At 37.5% G+C, this 16,018-nt stretch overlaps 1 protein-coding gene across 1 annotated transcript in view; it reads left to right on the top strand.

Annotated features, from left to right (window-relative positions):
- DNER (delta/notch like EGF repeat containing) overlaps positions 1-16,018 on the top strand; it is a 139,403-nt gene that overhangs the window by 110,911 nt on the left and 12,474 nt on the right. Inside the window, exons 9-11 of the mRNA XM_055723828.1 lie at positions 9,667-9,789; positions 13,073-13,186; positions 14,453-14,584. Of these exons, the coding sequence (XP_055579803.1) occupies positions 9,667-9,789; positions 13,073-13,186; positions 14,453-14,584 (369 nt within the window). The remainder of the gene's footprint in view (positions 1-9,666; positions 9,790-13,072; positions 13,187-14,452; positions 14,585-16,018) is intronic.

Below are 16,018 nucleotides of genomic sequence, written 5' to 3'. Positions count from 1 at the left end.
CCATCCAGATTTTTCTTTTTATTCTGTGTGTCGAAAGAAGTCAGCTTCTTTTATTCCAAAAAGAAGTTTCTCCCAAGAAAGAAGCCTAGAACACCTCACATTAGGATAGTGAGGCTTAGGACAAAAAGAAAGTAAAATAACTCTTTAATTTGACTTCCATGTATTATTGGCATTTTGAGGAAGATAGATGTCACTGCTTTCCGCTGCTTCTGGCTTTAAAGCAAGGTGAAATGTAGAGAACTCTATTTTCCTTGAAAGGAATGAGTTTTATCTAAGATTCCGTAGCCCATAAAACTGGTAGCTCATCTGAAGAAAGGTCCCTGAAGACACAAGATTTAGCAGATGATGTCTTTGTCTTGGATGTTATATTGAGTGCACACTTCAAAGTGTTGCCTTCAGTGATGCATGCGATCTTCAAGGAAATTTCCAAATGTTGAGACTAAAGTTTGAAACTGCTTAAGGATGAAAGGAGTAGGAATTATGGATTGATTTTTGAAAATAAGCCATCCATCACTCATCAAATCAATAAATGTGGGAAGAACAGGTTTCAGTGTTATGAATACTTCCTCATAAGGCTTTGTGTTGTGCAGCAATATTTTCATTCAGGTATGCTATCCTGAGAGGGAAGCCAACACATGGTTGTGGTGTTTCACAATTTTTTTGCTAGTATTTTTTTTTTTTCTTGCAGTATGTTTTGATTTTTGGAATGAAAATGCTTTTTTGTAACAGGTTAGACAACTGGCTATATAGTACTTAGTACAGTTACATATTACATATGTAATACAATTATCCTGATCCAGAGCATGCTGTAACAGTGGTCTGTTTTGACTAAGTTTTGTAAAGCCTGTTGAAAAAAGGAAATTTTTGGGATTCAGTTCATTGAGCAGTCCTGGCATTTCTAGATTGTCTAGTTTTCTTACATTTATTCTGATATGTCTGAATTTAACAGGTATGGAAAACACTAGCCTTCTGTGTATTTTGTGTTGAGCTGCTTCTCCACCAGAATGGATTGGTTTTATTTGTGGATATGGGGAGTTTGTAATAAAACCTACTAATGCAGCATTTTTAGAAAGTCTCAGAATTAATCACTGCTATTTAGAGACATTGAAAGAACCATAAGTTGGTTTTAGAGAGGTACTTATAAGAACAGAAGCTAGTGGAAATCTATAGTTTGGATTTGACAGATTTATAATTAAATTACATAATACTTTTTATAAAGGAGAAAAATCTTAAAGTGAAATGCAGACAATACCATAGCAATGTTATCTCATAATTCATTCATAATGTTGTCCAGCAGGTGTATATATACCTACAGGATTATAAGTATCTCATGTAAGAGCTTTAGCTGTTGAGACATATTAACTTATTCAACAATAACCAAACAAACATACCAGCAAAAAGCCTCCATTTTATGGACAGTTTTTCAGGAAGCATCCTCAATTCTTCTGCTTGCAACTTTTCAGAAACCAAAGGGTAGGTAGATTTTTGTGGCAAGATAGGTCCAGATGTTTTAAGTGACCTCAAATGTTTTCCACTCAGATGTTTCCTTGAACGGTGAGGGCAGTTTTCATCTGAACAGAATAACAACATTATGTAATGCAGAAGAGTATTCCTAACATGTGGTTTGTTTTATATATATTTCAGGAGGTGAAGATGGTAATTCTTTCATTGCAAATTTTCCGTCTTCCTTTTTGAAGTGTTTAATTGCTTTGCTGTTCATTTGCATAATAGAGGAAACCTTAGAGAAAAGGATTGGGTATTGAGATGAAGAGCAACAGGCCTAATCATATTTAAATAAAGCTGGCATATCCTGTCCTATCAAGAGCAAAAAATAGAATTCATATCGGTTGATAATTAGTTCCATGTCTGACAAAATATCTTTTTGATTGCAGGTAGTTGAAATTGCCAGGTGCTGTTTTCCTAAATTCATTTCTGGAACTGAGAATTCAATAATTTAATATTTATCCCTTCATTTGGGATATTCTTCTCCCCACCCAGTCCCCAGAAGGACTAAATAGTAAAGGGAGTGCAGTGTGGAAAAAAAGGTTTGACATTTATAAAAAAAATCTGGAAAGACTTGAAAAAGAAGTGCTCAACAGGTAGGACTAGGAAAGTTAGTTGGTGGCATCAACCTGTTCCCTGACTGGCCAGCAAGTATTTTGTTAACTTCTTTGGAGCTGTAACAAAAACCTGCTGCTTTTCTGGCTACTGAATGGTACCAGCAGTTAGAGTCCAGTCAAGAGAAATCTCTACAGAAGGTGGAGAAACTATTGAGATAAGGAGCTGCCTGCGTCTGGACAACACGTGATCAAAATGTATCAATGTGTTTTGACCTGTAAGTGGTTTTTAATATATGACTGAAACCACAGCTGCCTGAAAAACACAGAGATTGATGAAGGGCATTTTTAAGATTATCAGTACTGCGTATGCTCTGGGATGTTCTGAAAAGAATTGTCAGGATTCAAATGCTTTGAATTGTAGAAATCAGAACACAAGAAGAGATAGCCTACCTTTGTATATGTGATGGGCAGGTAAATCAACAGAAGCCTGAATTTCCCAATTAGTCTAAAAAAAAATTTCTTCCCAACTCCGTTATAAAAAGGGATCCAATTTCTGCACTGTAGTATTGGGAGCTGTCCAGCATGAGTGGCCTTCCCCGAGACATCCATGGTAGGAAAAACTAGGCATTTCTTTTTCCAAGTAAACCAAGGAAGTTTTAATCTTTTTCAGCATGTTCTTTGCCTGTGGTTCAAACAACAAAAATCTAGTTAAATATTCTTGGAGAAATAAAAGCTCTTTTTCTGAAATTTGTCACCTAAACCTAATTAATACTTGTTGGTTAGGTTTGTTCAAATTCATTCAGTGTCTCTCAGGACTCAAAAGTAGTCTCAGACCTCTTATGTTATGGAAACTTCTTTTTATTTAAATAATATTTGTGCACGTAAAAGTTAGCCAGATGAGAAGCCGTGGAGGTTGCATCCAAAACCAAACATGGCACTTCTTCAGTTAAACCTGTTGTGTTGCTCCATGTGTGAAATTTAATGGGATATTTAAAAAAAGTAATTTATTTTTTGACTTCTGTAAACTTCACTTTTTGAAATGACAATTTGTTTTGGAAGGAATTCCCTCTACAAATAGCATTACTTGCTTCATATAGAGATGGAACTAAAGGCCAAATTGTGTGAGTTTGTCATTCATCTGTCAATAATTTAAAAACTTGGATAACTTATTTCAAAAGACCATTAAAGAACTGCACCTAAGTGGTAGCAAGATAGGAGTAGTACGAATCATTGATTTCCTTCTTTTGTGCTCTTTGATTATTATGAACATACCATCATGGTTTTTTTTTTTCCAGTTCTTTTAAGTCATAGCAGCAGAATTTGAACCAAGTATCTTCAGAGGTTTTTCCCATCAATTAAACGGATAGTAGAGAAATGGGAGTCAACTTCTGCGTAGATCAGCATTCAGGAGGCATCATAACACAAACTTTGCCAGTGGTTTGTGTAATTATTACATGTAAGGCAGACGAGCAATTAAACTTGAGGATTCCTAGGTTGCAATTCCTAAACAAAAAAGCCCTGAAGTAATGACTATTGAGCATGGTCTAATAAATTTTTGGTATCTCTATCAAAAAGCAGTTTGATAGAGTGGATGGATTACATCTCTGGTGTACTAGAAAGCTGGATTCTATTTACAGTTTTGCCTGGAGAGATTTCAGTGGTTACATTACTTGTATGGTGGATGAATGAGATTTGTGTGCAGTTTAGTAGCATTATCAAGGGTTAATAATAAACATACTGAACTAAATAAAGATATTACCATACACTAGTAGAAAGAAATCTGTGTGTCTTGACCCCGAGGCTTTCTGGCTCTCAGCATTGGTGTGCCAGCTCCTAGACCTCTGACTTCATTGTACTAGTCGTCTTTCACTTTCAGACATGTCCCTGAATTCTTTTTTTTTTTTTCTTTTTTTTTTTTAAATATATTAATGGTAAGCCTATTAAATGACATTTCCGAACTCTTCTATATTGGTTGTACAATATATCTGAAACATACTGTTTTAAAATCTTTAGAACCTGCCACTTTGTGTGTCAACTCTAGGATGCCATGTTCTTATTTTTGGGGTATTTTACAGAGGATAACATTTCATATTACACAAGCAAAACGCTGCAGAGTTTTGCTTATATGTGTGACCTGAATGCACTGGTTTTTTATGCACCTTTATGCACCATTTCTACTAGCAGGCATAGTGTCAGCTGCATTTTCATCTGTGTTACTTCTGCCTCAAAAATTAAGCAAGAGAGGAATTTTAAACAGTTCAAATTAGCCCAAGGTCTGTGGAAGCCTCCTTTTTTGGCAGGCAGTCTGGTTTCCATGCTTTTTTTTGGCCAGTGTACAGATTTGAAAAATGATAAATGGTAGTTAATATATTTGCATATCTGCACAATTTTCAGAACACACACAGTCATTTACAACTATTTTTTTTAATGTGTGGGCTTTTATTGTGGGTGTTGTCATGGATAACCTACGTAATCTAATAGTTTGTATAGAAAAGCTAGTTTCTGTAAATTACCTTGGAAAGCAGTCTAATACTTTTGAATGTTCTTATTTCCAGAAGGGGGGGGGGAAATTTGTAAGTTACTTCCAACTTGAACGTACTTATTTTTCAAATGTCTGCTGAGAGGGCTGTGTGGAATTCACAAGCCTGTGCAACCATACCTACTTTGCATTATGTGTGTGATTTTTCAATAACACATGAAAAATTTACCTTTAAATCTTTAGTTATATGCTTACACACCTCAATTACTGATACTTATCACCTGGCCCTTTACAGGTAACAAAGAAATACCCAGTGTTTGGACATTAGATTCATAGCCTGTGCCATGTGCTTGCATGCTTACCCCATGTTAAAGAACTAATCCTGATAAAAATTCTTATGCTTGTTCGTTGGATTGCTTGTCTAGAGCCTGGTTTGTGAAACCCGAGGGACTTCATTGTGTGTGTTCATAGAAAGTTTATCTAGTCCCTGAATCCCAAAGCAGTTTCTTCTTCCTCTTAAACCTTTCCTCTTAAAACTTTTTTCTCTTTATATTCCATTATTTTAATAGAGCTGCTATTATCAATTTCAAAAGCAAATATTTAATATATTCTTTTCAATTTTGTCTGGCCTAATGTGAAGAAATCTATCTAGAAAATGAATAGCTTAATGTTGCAGCAAATTTCTGTATTTGGCTTTCTTAAAGAGAGGGGCATAGAGTTTGAAACTACAAAGCACATGTACAGACATTAACACTTCCCTTCTACTTTATAAATACATATGATAGCACATATAGAACATGTGGTGGAGGGGGAGGGGGAAAAAAAAAAGAGGGGTGTCAGAAAAAACTCTACAGGATCTGAATGGTACTTCAGGAGTATGACCATGGAGTATGTTTCCTCTGCACTTGGTTTTGTTGTTGGGTTTTTGTGATTTTTTTCGATCGTGGAGCTTGATGGATGGTTGTAGGAGTGCAGGTTTATTTCAGTGCCTTTGCAGAGGCAAGTGCCATGTTTGTAGTGTACAATAAACATCACAGCAGCAGCAATTTTTCTTTTGTATTTTCCCTTCCCACATTTAGGAACTGGGGCAGGAAATGCAAGCTCTGGCAAAAGTGACTTTAGGTTAATTCCAGTTCTAGACTGTCTGTGAGCCCTTTATTGCTTCTGTTTCCTCACCTTGTTTCCCACTTCTACATTAAGACAACCCTCCATGCAATCTGGCTACGGCTGGTAAGCATGCCTTCTGACCTTCCTGCCATCTGGAGCAGCTCTTCTCTCTTTCTCCTATTTAATTGTTATATGAGGTCAGGCATTAACTGAACACATTTATTTCCTGACTATATAACACACAGCTCTCTGTTAGTGAGCAGCCATACAGATGAACTGATGCTGTTCCCTGGAAAAATAGAGCGCTCTCGCGTTGTATCCCAATAGACCTTCCCATCAAGATGGGCTTTTGTCCTGATGCCTTGATTTGCTGAACTGTTAAGTGTGGGTAAGCCCAGGGCATCACTGTTGAGGAGCTAGTGTCTAAGAAAGCTTCAAAAGCTTTCAACTTTGTTCTTTCTTGATTTATAAAGGGACTGTAAGCTTCTCCCTCTCTCTCTTTTGTTAACCTGATAGTGAAGGTATTCTCAAAAGGTTGCACTGCTGTATCTTTTGCTCTGTCAACTGCTCTCAAAGGCTTTGACAAACCCCATGGCTTCTCACCAGCCTGTGTGACACAGATTGTGTGCTGCCTTTCACGTTTTCTCGCTTTGCAGTTTTTAACATAGCCTTGTGCAAAGACAGTACAGCTTGGCGTGTAGCTGTCTGAAAAGCATACCAGAGAGCATCAGGCAAATATCCTGACCTCTTCAAGGCAGCCTTCTTGTTGCTTACGAAGTAGAAAAAAAAGATTTAGGAATCCAGAGGATAGTGGCAACAGATCTGTTTCTGCCTTTGTAAAGACCAGTAGCTGAGGGACAATCATGTAGAGAAGATGTAATGAAGGGACATGTTTATTTTAGAGGGTTTTTTAGATTTTCTGTATATTCCCCAGTCTCCAAGGAGCACGCATCAGAATAGGACTGTTACTGGCAAGTTCTCATTGAGTTCATGCTGTTATTGAAAGCATACCCAATTTCTAGTGACCTGGGGGAAAAAAGCTTGGTAATATTAATTGCCCTTTTTGGAGCTGCAATGCCCAAAGTGTTGTTTTTTCTTGCTCAGGACACAGTGCTGTTCACGTAGGTATTGGTTCTTTCTTTCTGAATATGTCCACAGAAATGTTATACACCACAAAAGAGGCAAATAGCTGCATTTGGCATTGTGAACACAAAAGCAGCAGAACTGTAATGTTACTAGAAAGACAGGAAGCAACAATACTAGAATCTGTTATTCTGAAGTTATCTACTCAAACTTCTGTTTCCATCTAAATCCTTTAGCAAAAATATAGCAATTACTTATGTAGTCTTTTTGAAGATACAAATTATATGAATAGTAAATCCTTTAACAAAAATATAGCAATTATTTATGTAGTCTTTTTGAAGATATAAATTATATGAATAGTATAATAGATGTTTTATGTATCACCATAATTTAAAAGCAGTAATACAAAGAGAAAGGCTTGTTAAGCATGATATGGTGCCTCTGAGCTCCCTGAGGAGAACCGTGCCTTCCCCTGGGGTGCCTGGGCCTGAGGCAGCACTTTCTCCATCACAGCAGTCCCAGCAGAAGGGAGCTGCTGGCACCAGGGTGAGGACGAGGAGGGTGAAATCGTGTGTAGGAGAGATCTGCCCTCTCGTGGAGAGAGAAAACCTCTTTCCCTCACTGTGTGCAGTGCCTGACAGTGTGGGCAGCCTGGAAACTAAGGAGGTGATACTATAGTTCATGTTGATTTTGGAAACCAGACAACTATTGAGTCACAAAATTCCCTCTGTTCGCTTTGAAAGGTGAGAAGTGGAAAGCATTTTTTCTGAAAATATCTAATTACATCTGTGTTCAACACAGGGAATTCCCTTATGTTTTTCTTTTAGGTTTTCTGATTTTGGTGGTTCTTATGTTGGCTACAGATGTCGCTACATAAGGATATTTCCCTTCGTCATAAGCTAAACTTAATCATAGGCTACTAAGAGAATCCGTAACACTCACCATAATTAATTCTGTATTGCCTGGCTAACATCTTTGGAGAAAGTGTTTCTGAAATGTTTCTTAAGCTACTAGTCCAACTAACCCTTTCCTGTGAAAAGACAATTTTGTGCAGAATCAAATTTGTAATATAGACCTTCATCACAATGAAATTTCAAGAATATTGAGCAACGTTGACAAATAGAGGCAAGCTTTTGTTTAAAACAAAACAAAAAAAAAAATCCCAGCCTACATTGCTTTCAGTACCAGGCATATATTATAAAATAATGGCCCAACAGGAAAAAAGAGTGCACAGTAACTACTGTATAAAGAGTCTCTGGCATTACTCTGTGGACAACAGCATGGGCTAGAATTTCTATCCTCATCTTTTCATGGATGGGTAAAGAAGAGGTAGTGCTATGGTTTCATGAAGCCAAACCATTTACTAAAACATCTGAAGCACTAATTTGTGCTAATTATCCAGTCAATTGAGGTGATGTTAACTGCACATCTTTGGCTTGCTTGAGAGAGGTATGCTGTGTGGTGCCCCAGGTCAGATGCTAGCACTTGTAGTTAGCAGCACGAAGCTAACAGTTGGAGATGTAGAAAATATGAAAGTCTGGTCACTTGATTATTTGCTGTAATTTCCAGGAAGGGGGTAAACATTATGAAACATGCATGTTTGAGTAGAAATATTTGTACTATTTGTATTTGTACTTCCAAAAAGATAAGAACATATTCTGTTTAACCTATTAAATTCTGAACCTTCCCCTCAAGTTCATTGGGTAATTCCGAAGCAGTCCCTGTGCCCCCAAAGAGGGGGAGACAACTATTTAGAAAGAATTGAGCAAATTCCCTGGTGCTGTTTTTCACTGGTCAAACATACCAGCGGTTTTACAATTCTTCTGTGCTAATGCTCATCTATTGGGATGAAGCAAGAAGTGTTTATGTTGCGTTTAAATGCATTATTTGTACTTACTAAGCGTTATGACCAATCTATTTTCCTTCTTTTTTTTTTTGTTGCTGTATTAATTGCCTATAAATTTAGACTGAGAAAAAAAGAAAGAAAAAAGTAACAGGGAAGAAGTGAGAAAGCTTTTCATTAACAGAAGTATACCATGAGTCTATTGAAAAGGAATTAAATAAGGTTCTTACTCTCAAATAGCCTTCAAAATTACAAGGCTTATGATTCTTCATATTTAATACCAAGTAACCAATATTATTAGGCAAATATATTAGCGTTTCCTCAGTTGCATAATCCTAATGAATGTTGTTTCTTAATGTAAGTAGGTGCTACTTTGACCTGATACACTATGTCTACAAAGTCATTTCAACTACTGTTAAGACTAATGATTGTATGGCACATTAAATAATGAGAAAAGCATTTCTATTTCAAGTAGATTAACTCCTTATTTCTTACCTCATGATACAAATGACTCAGTGGCCATTAACAGATCTCGTAGCTTTTCTGTGCTCCTACTTTCTATATCTGCATAATCAGACCATAATATCTGCCTATGGCTTGGGAATACTGTAAAAAATCAAGTATCTTAATGCTTCTACAGTGTTTTGACATTGCACAGCATTAAAGTTAAAATACGTTATCATTATAACTACTGTTACACAATTATCAGCACTTTGATGAAAAGTGCTTTGATGCAAGGATCCAAGAAAGCTAGGAAATACGTTGATGTTGGTTTATTCTGTTTTATAATCAGAGTGCAGGTATTCACGTTGTTCCTAGTGGTCACCAGCCTTGGTGCGTACAGCCTGGCTGTGGCTTGTCGCAGGGGCAGTGCCTGGGGCTGGAGCTTCTCTCAGAACACCCTGCTTCCAGGATCATTTTTGTAATTTTCACCTGGGCAACAGATGTCCTTAAAATCAGTGTCTTAACAGGTATCTGTCTGCACAGTAGATTTCAATCAGCAAGCATCTTCCCACAGTCTATAGCTGCCTAATTGTTAATTTTTACTGAGAAGTGTTTCATAGGTTGTTTTATTTCTTCTTCATGTGATGTAGGTTACCATGGCCTTTACTGTGAAGAGGAATATAATGAATGTCTTTCTGCACCCTGCCAGAACGGAGCCACCTGCAGAGACCTTGTCAACAGCTATGAGTGTGTGTGCCTTGCAGAATATGAAGGTAGGAGGGGGTTTGCCTCCTGTTTTTTTAATTGTTCTATATATTTTTTATGGTAGGTTCTGTTATAGAGATACACAATATAATCCATGGAGTAGAAATAAATCCCACGTCTAAAATGAATGGAAACAAACTTCTATGTAGATCATGATCCTATAATCTTTATTCAAATGAGTAGTTCAGATTTAGCTGCTCTGTGAGGAATGCATGTCCTTGTCTGGGGACAAATGACTTATCTCTGTCTTTCTTAGGTGTACCTTTCTGCTGTTTTTAAGGTATGTTAGAAAGTGAGGAGGTTTTTGAAGAAAACATAACTGTTAAATAAAATTTTTCATCAGTTATAGTTAGAAGCCATAATGTGGAGGGCTTTCCAAAATATTTGTTTATTTTCTCCAGTGAAGTGAGTTAAAAACATACTAATAAAAGTTTAGTATTTGAAACAGATGAACACAAGGAGTAAAAATGAAAGTTTTATGTTGATTATTCATTTAGAAGATTGTAAAGCCCAGACATAGTAGTAGGTCAGTAACTACTTCCCCATGTGAACTGCAGCTATTCCTGGATATTTTTGAATGGAATTGGTCTGTGGCATTTCTTAAGTAATTTATAAAATAGAGGAGAAAAGTATGTGTTTTGCTGTACAAAATCTTTTATCTTGCAGTGGATTTCAGCTTTACAGAATAGCACATATAAGCTGTCTGTGACATGTCCCTCTGTGGAAGGCTAAAATTATACCTTTTTTTGTGTATTCTGTTTTGAATCATGCTGGGAGAACATTTTGAATGTAATTGTGTATGTTATTAGTATTAAGATAGATATATAGATATTCTCATAGAATGACTATGTTTTAAGGAACATTACCCTTGCATTTTCTCATTAAGCATATCAATCCTTATCTGTGTTGATAAGTAATGCTTACTTAACAGCTGCTTGAGGCTAAACATGTATTTCATGCTGGTGATGGCACTGCTTTTTGACAATAGACACAGAATTCATCATTTTAGAGGCTTAGTGAGGAAATGACCCTCAGGTTTTCATGACAATATAAAGAACACTTAACTACCATGTTATGACTTTACGTTTTGTTCTCATCCAACCTGTAAATGCAGCTGAAAGCACATTTTGTTTTAAAGGAAAACAGGGAACCTGGTCCTGTAAGCAGTTGTTGCTGACTGCTGAGCTTTCTTCATTCCAGTACTTAAGGTATTCAGTGGCACTAATGAATGCAGCTGAGGTACCAGCTCAGGATGCTATGTGGGCCATTAGAGGCCTCAGTTTTGCCACCACCAGCCCAGACCTCCTTGTCTGCAGTGCCTCCTGCCTCCGTACCCCCCTTGCCTGCAGTGCCTCCTGCCTCCGTACCCCCCTGGCTGGCAAACAGGCAGGAGCTGTTACCCTGGCCTGGACTGCAGTATGTGCCAGCACCTCCCTGTGGGCTTCTGCTGCTGAGCTGCAGGGTGCTCAGGCCAGTGCTCTGCCCTTCTGCTGCTGACAGACTAATCAAATGATTTCAGCAGGTCTGTGGCGAGTGAGTACGTGTGTGTGTGTGTGTGTATGTATATTTCAAATAAGTAGGTTTTATATATGTTTGAGTTATCACTATTAACTTGAGATGATTGTTTTTGTGTAATTCATGTAAGCTTGCATTGCTGTCCGTAACTGCAGCGTTGAACACTAGAGAACCAAGTTCATTCCTTGTATTCGATCACTCATTATATAAATTTGCTTGTTTACATACATCTGATGTTACACATTCAATTTCTTCCTTTTTTGAATTGATTTTTCTTTCTTATATTCTTTTCTCTTAAGACTATTTTCTCACTAATTTTATGTCCATATAGTTCTACATCTCAAACTCTCCAAATTCAAATTCACAATCTGCCCAATTTCTGTGCAAGACAACTGGTATTCATGAAGGGATCTGTGAAGGAGTAGAGCAGGATCAGCTTCATGTCCACTTTTCACATGTGTTTGTCTAACCTCTTCTAGTCTTCCATCATTATAGGTTCTGTAATCTCTGCAAGCAACATAATTCCTTCACTGTTGTTCACTACCTCATGATTAGAAACATTTTCCTGATGCTATCTTACTTTATTGCAGTTTTTATACATAATAAACAATATGAGTTTATGCTTCTGTTGACTATGCATCTTTACAGTTTGCAGGACAGTAAGGATTTAGAAACATGAACCACCTTACAAAGTGAAAAATGTGTTTGTAACTGTTATCACATGGAAGCATTCAAAATCTTCTACTGCTCTTCAGTGTGTTGAAATTTCTGTAAAAAGTATAAGAATGGAAAACTTGAAGATAGAATTTTAGCTAAGTGGTTACTTTGGATTCATACCCCAGTAAAAAATGGTAACAAGACTTAGATTTAGACTTAAAACATATTATTGGATAAATATAAGCAGGCATTTTAAACGCAAGCTAAATTCACTTTTATAGATACATTATAAAGGAAGTCCCGCCAATCATTCATTATTCACATATGTACTTTATTTATTTATATATTTATTGTGTGTGTTTCAGTGTCATCCATGCACTGATTAGATCATTCACGTATTGATTTTTCTAGTTTTATCTGAAAAGTAGACCCAGGGAAAGTGATGCATGTAGCAGTGGCAGTAGAGCCTCTCTCCCCATCCCTGGGTGGGAATCTGCTGTGCTTTATGTTCTGTATGCCAGACATGGCTTGCACTGTCTTCTGCTAGGCAAAGCTACTGAATTCACACAGCCTACACCTGAGAACAGAAGAGCAAAGGTAGTGTCACGAAGCTGAGCAACCGAATTATTTACTTTTAGCTATACATTTGAATTAATTAATCTCTTTTAATTGCCTTAGTTTTATACTCCTCAGTTTCCTGCAAAAGTCGATGACAGGCATCAGAATGCTTTTGTATATTAAATAAGTTATTACATAAAATTCTTACTGAAGACATTTATTGTTTACATTTTATTGAAGAATATTGGATAGCTGATCAGATTATGTGTTATTGTACCATTGGGTTCTCCTAGACACCCCAGCAGTTCTTGTTAGCAGAAATTGCCCTGCCTCGCTCATCCCAAAGCCTCAGTGGGAGGGAGGAGCAGAGGGAAGGCATGTGTGTAAAAGGTTTAGCCACCATAAAATATATGGCTTTAATCTTATGACATTAGCCTAATAGGACGGGTTTGGAGGCTGCACGTCATTGTGCTCATCCAGGCGTTAAGTTATCACCATGTACTGATTTCATGCTGTCACTATAGGTCATGTTAATGGCAATTACTAATTTTGCCTTTTCAGGAAGGCACTGTGAATTATACAAAGATCCTTGTGTTAACATCAACTGTCAGAACGGCGGCACTTGTGACAGTGAAGGTCTAAATGCTACATGTATCTGTGCACCTGGATATACAGGCAAGTAATTTGTACATTACACAGAATGTCTAGTTGCCAGTGTTCACTGTGTCCAAAAGAAGACAAATACCAGGTAAGACTGTGCCTCTTAAGGAAATAAATTAATTTGGACTTTGCTGAATTGTATTCAGTCTAGTAAGAATGAAAAGAAAATTTTGCAGCAAAAAATCCCGTTACTAAAGAGAATTCACTAAGATAACAGCTATTGAACGCTCTTTATGACCTTACTGCTTCAGTCTAGATTGCATTTTAAAAGTAATGTTTTGAAGACTTCCAGGTAAGCCAATATACTAATTGGACACTGTTGAAACTGGAAAATGTTTTAACATTGACCTTAGTTACTGTGAGCTGAAGAAACAAATCACTCCATTACCTTAACATGCAATTGCTAAAAACTCTGAAGTGCTTGTTATGAATTGATTTACACTTTCAGGGTAATGGTAAGCAGCCCATTTAATCCTGTGGCCTTGTATTTAAACTGGCATGAGTGGTGTAATCCAACTATCTGCTGTCAAGATAATTTACAGCCTGATGCTTTGTTAGTCATGTAAGGTAATACCCAATGCGATAGTAGTAGATAAACCCATTCATAGCTGTTTTGTAGATCAAATTGTGCTTTTTGATCTGTGCCAGTTAAAGGGCATTTTTTTCAAAAGAATTAGCTTTCCGTTGTACAGTGGCTGTTTCTTAGAGGAACTGATCATCTACATTATTGTATAGCACAGAGGTCCTCAAACTACAGCCCGCGGGCTGGATACGGCCCCCCAGGGTCCTCAATCCAGCCCCCGGTATTTACAGACACCCCCTGCTGGGGTTTGGGGGGGGAAACCAAGCAGCCGCAGATGACTGCCTGCCACTGCATCCGCGCGCCGGCCCCCTGGTTAAACAGTTTGAGCACCTTTGGTATAGCACTTCAGAATATACATGATAAATTGTTATACCACATTTTCTTGGGACGGAACTTGTATTTAAAGAAATGAGATATACATCACCTGGGTGAGGTTAGTCAGGTCACAGCCCTCAGACTTAGTTTTCATTGTTTTCACCTGCTTGAATGAGTATACTATTTGCTTGGAGGCTATGTGAGACTTCTTTCTTGAAACAGTTAGTGAATACTTCTGGTGTTCTGAGAATAAAGATGCGTGCTATTGAGCTATAAGATATTTTGCAGCTAAAGAAAAACTAAATGATTGGTGATGTACCTGCTACACAAGGCACCCAACTACATAGAAGTCTGGGTTTTGTTGGTTTTTCTTCTGTTATAAGGTGAAGAATGTGAAATTGATGTAAATGACTGTGACAGCAACCCATGTCACCACTCTGGAACGTGCATAGATCAGCCTGGTGGTTACATCTGCCATTGTCCACATGGATGGGTCGGTGCAAACTGCGAAATACGTAAGTTTTGTAGTTTTCTAAAACTTTCTAAGAATCATATATTATAATATAAAAACTTCTATTTGTCTGTACCTAACTGCAAAAATGCGCTGAATTATTTCTACATTATCAAATTTATGTTAAATGCATTTTTTTTTAGGCCATAACATTTCAGAAGTGTCTATGAAAGTTAGAAAATTCTGTTTCTGGGCGTACTACTTTGAGATGTGTTGGACTAGATTGTCACAGATGCTGTCCCGCAGCTGGGCACTAAGCAGTTTGCCTTTTAATTGCACTTAACGCTTTGAGCTTACTTTCATACTTCCCTTGGGTAAGGTTGTACTTCCATGGCACTATAAGCATGGCCCTAACAGGCTTGCATTGACTTCTGAGCACCTGCAGTTCTAGTGATGTTTCAGCAAGACAATTTTGAACTTGCTCACCTACGGAATCAAGTCCTGTGTAGTTATGCTGTGACTTGTGTGTGCATGTATTTATCAACTTCTTCAGGAATGGCTTTTCCAGCCATAGGACAAATTCCACCAAATTTCTTAGAAAGGTAAAGATCTCCAAACCAAAATACTTCCTAGGCATTTGGTAAGATTTAGAGAGGTTCCATTGGTGGTTCTAGTGAAGGAACAATTTCAGTGCGATCTCGCTTCTTAGCATAGAAAAAAGCTTCAATGTAAGTGCACCCTTATGGAGCAGGAGGGAGTCCTTGAGAGGAAGAAAGTATGAAGCCCAACTGTGGAAGAGTTAAAATGGAAATTAGGCTCCATTAGTTCTGCTGCTCACAGAGCTGCTTTGCATTTCCCTGGTGTCTTGTTCTTGGGCTACAAATGTTGTCTTTACTAGAGTTTAGTTCTGTATTAAACTGCTTGAATGCTCAGGTAGTGTTGTCACAGATCCCTTCAAGTCGTTAAACAGATACACAAGTTTGTGTGAGGGGATTTACACCACTTTAGCACAGCTAATGTTGCAGGCATAGGTGACATTAAAAAATAAACAGAAGAGACCCAGAAAGCTGCTATTGTACATTCACCAGAAAATACCTACATAAAGACTGGACTAAAAAATGTTTTCTGCATCTCATTTACACAATGAGCATATGAAGCTTCTCTTTTTTACTCTTTTACTTAAACTTTCTTAAACATATTGATTGCTTTTTAAGTTAATTTCCATTCTTGACATTAGTCCTTTAACTCAGAAGACAGCTCTGCTCACATCTGGACTGAAACAAAAGTTTTATCTTCACAGGATTATGACCTCCTCTCCCTGTAATTGTTGTCTGTGAATTCAGTTTCAGTGCTTTCTGTTGAAGCAAAGACTTCAGAAGCACATGGCTAGCTAGTCCACAGATGATGACAGCACTGCCTTTTTGTTGCCTCTGTGAGTGGCACGCATGCTTCCCTGTGTGCTACAGAACCACTAGGATGCTGGATCACAATGTTGCAT

The sequence above is a fragment of the Falco cherrug genome, chromosome 11 (assembly GCF_023634085.1).
Source record: "Falco cherrug isolate bFalChe1 chromosome 11, bFalChe1.pri, whole genome shotgun sequence".
NCBI lineage: Eukaryota > Metazoa > Chordata > Aves > Falconiformes > Falconidae > Falco > Falco cherrug.
The sequence above is the reverse complement of the archived record's forward strand: the minus strand, read 5'-3'. Positions and strand labels throughout refer to the sequence as shown.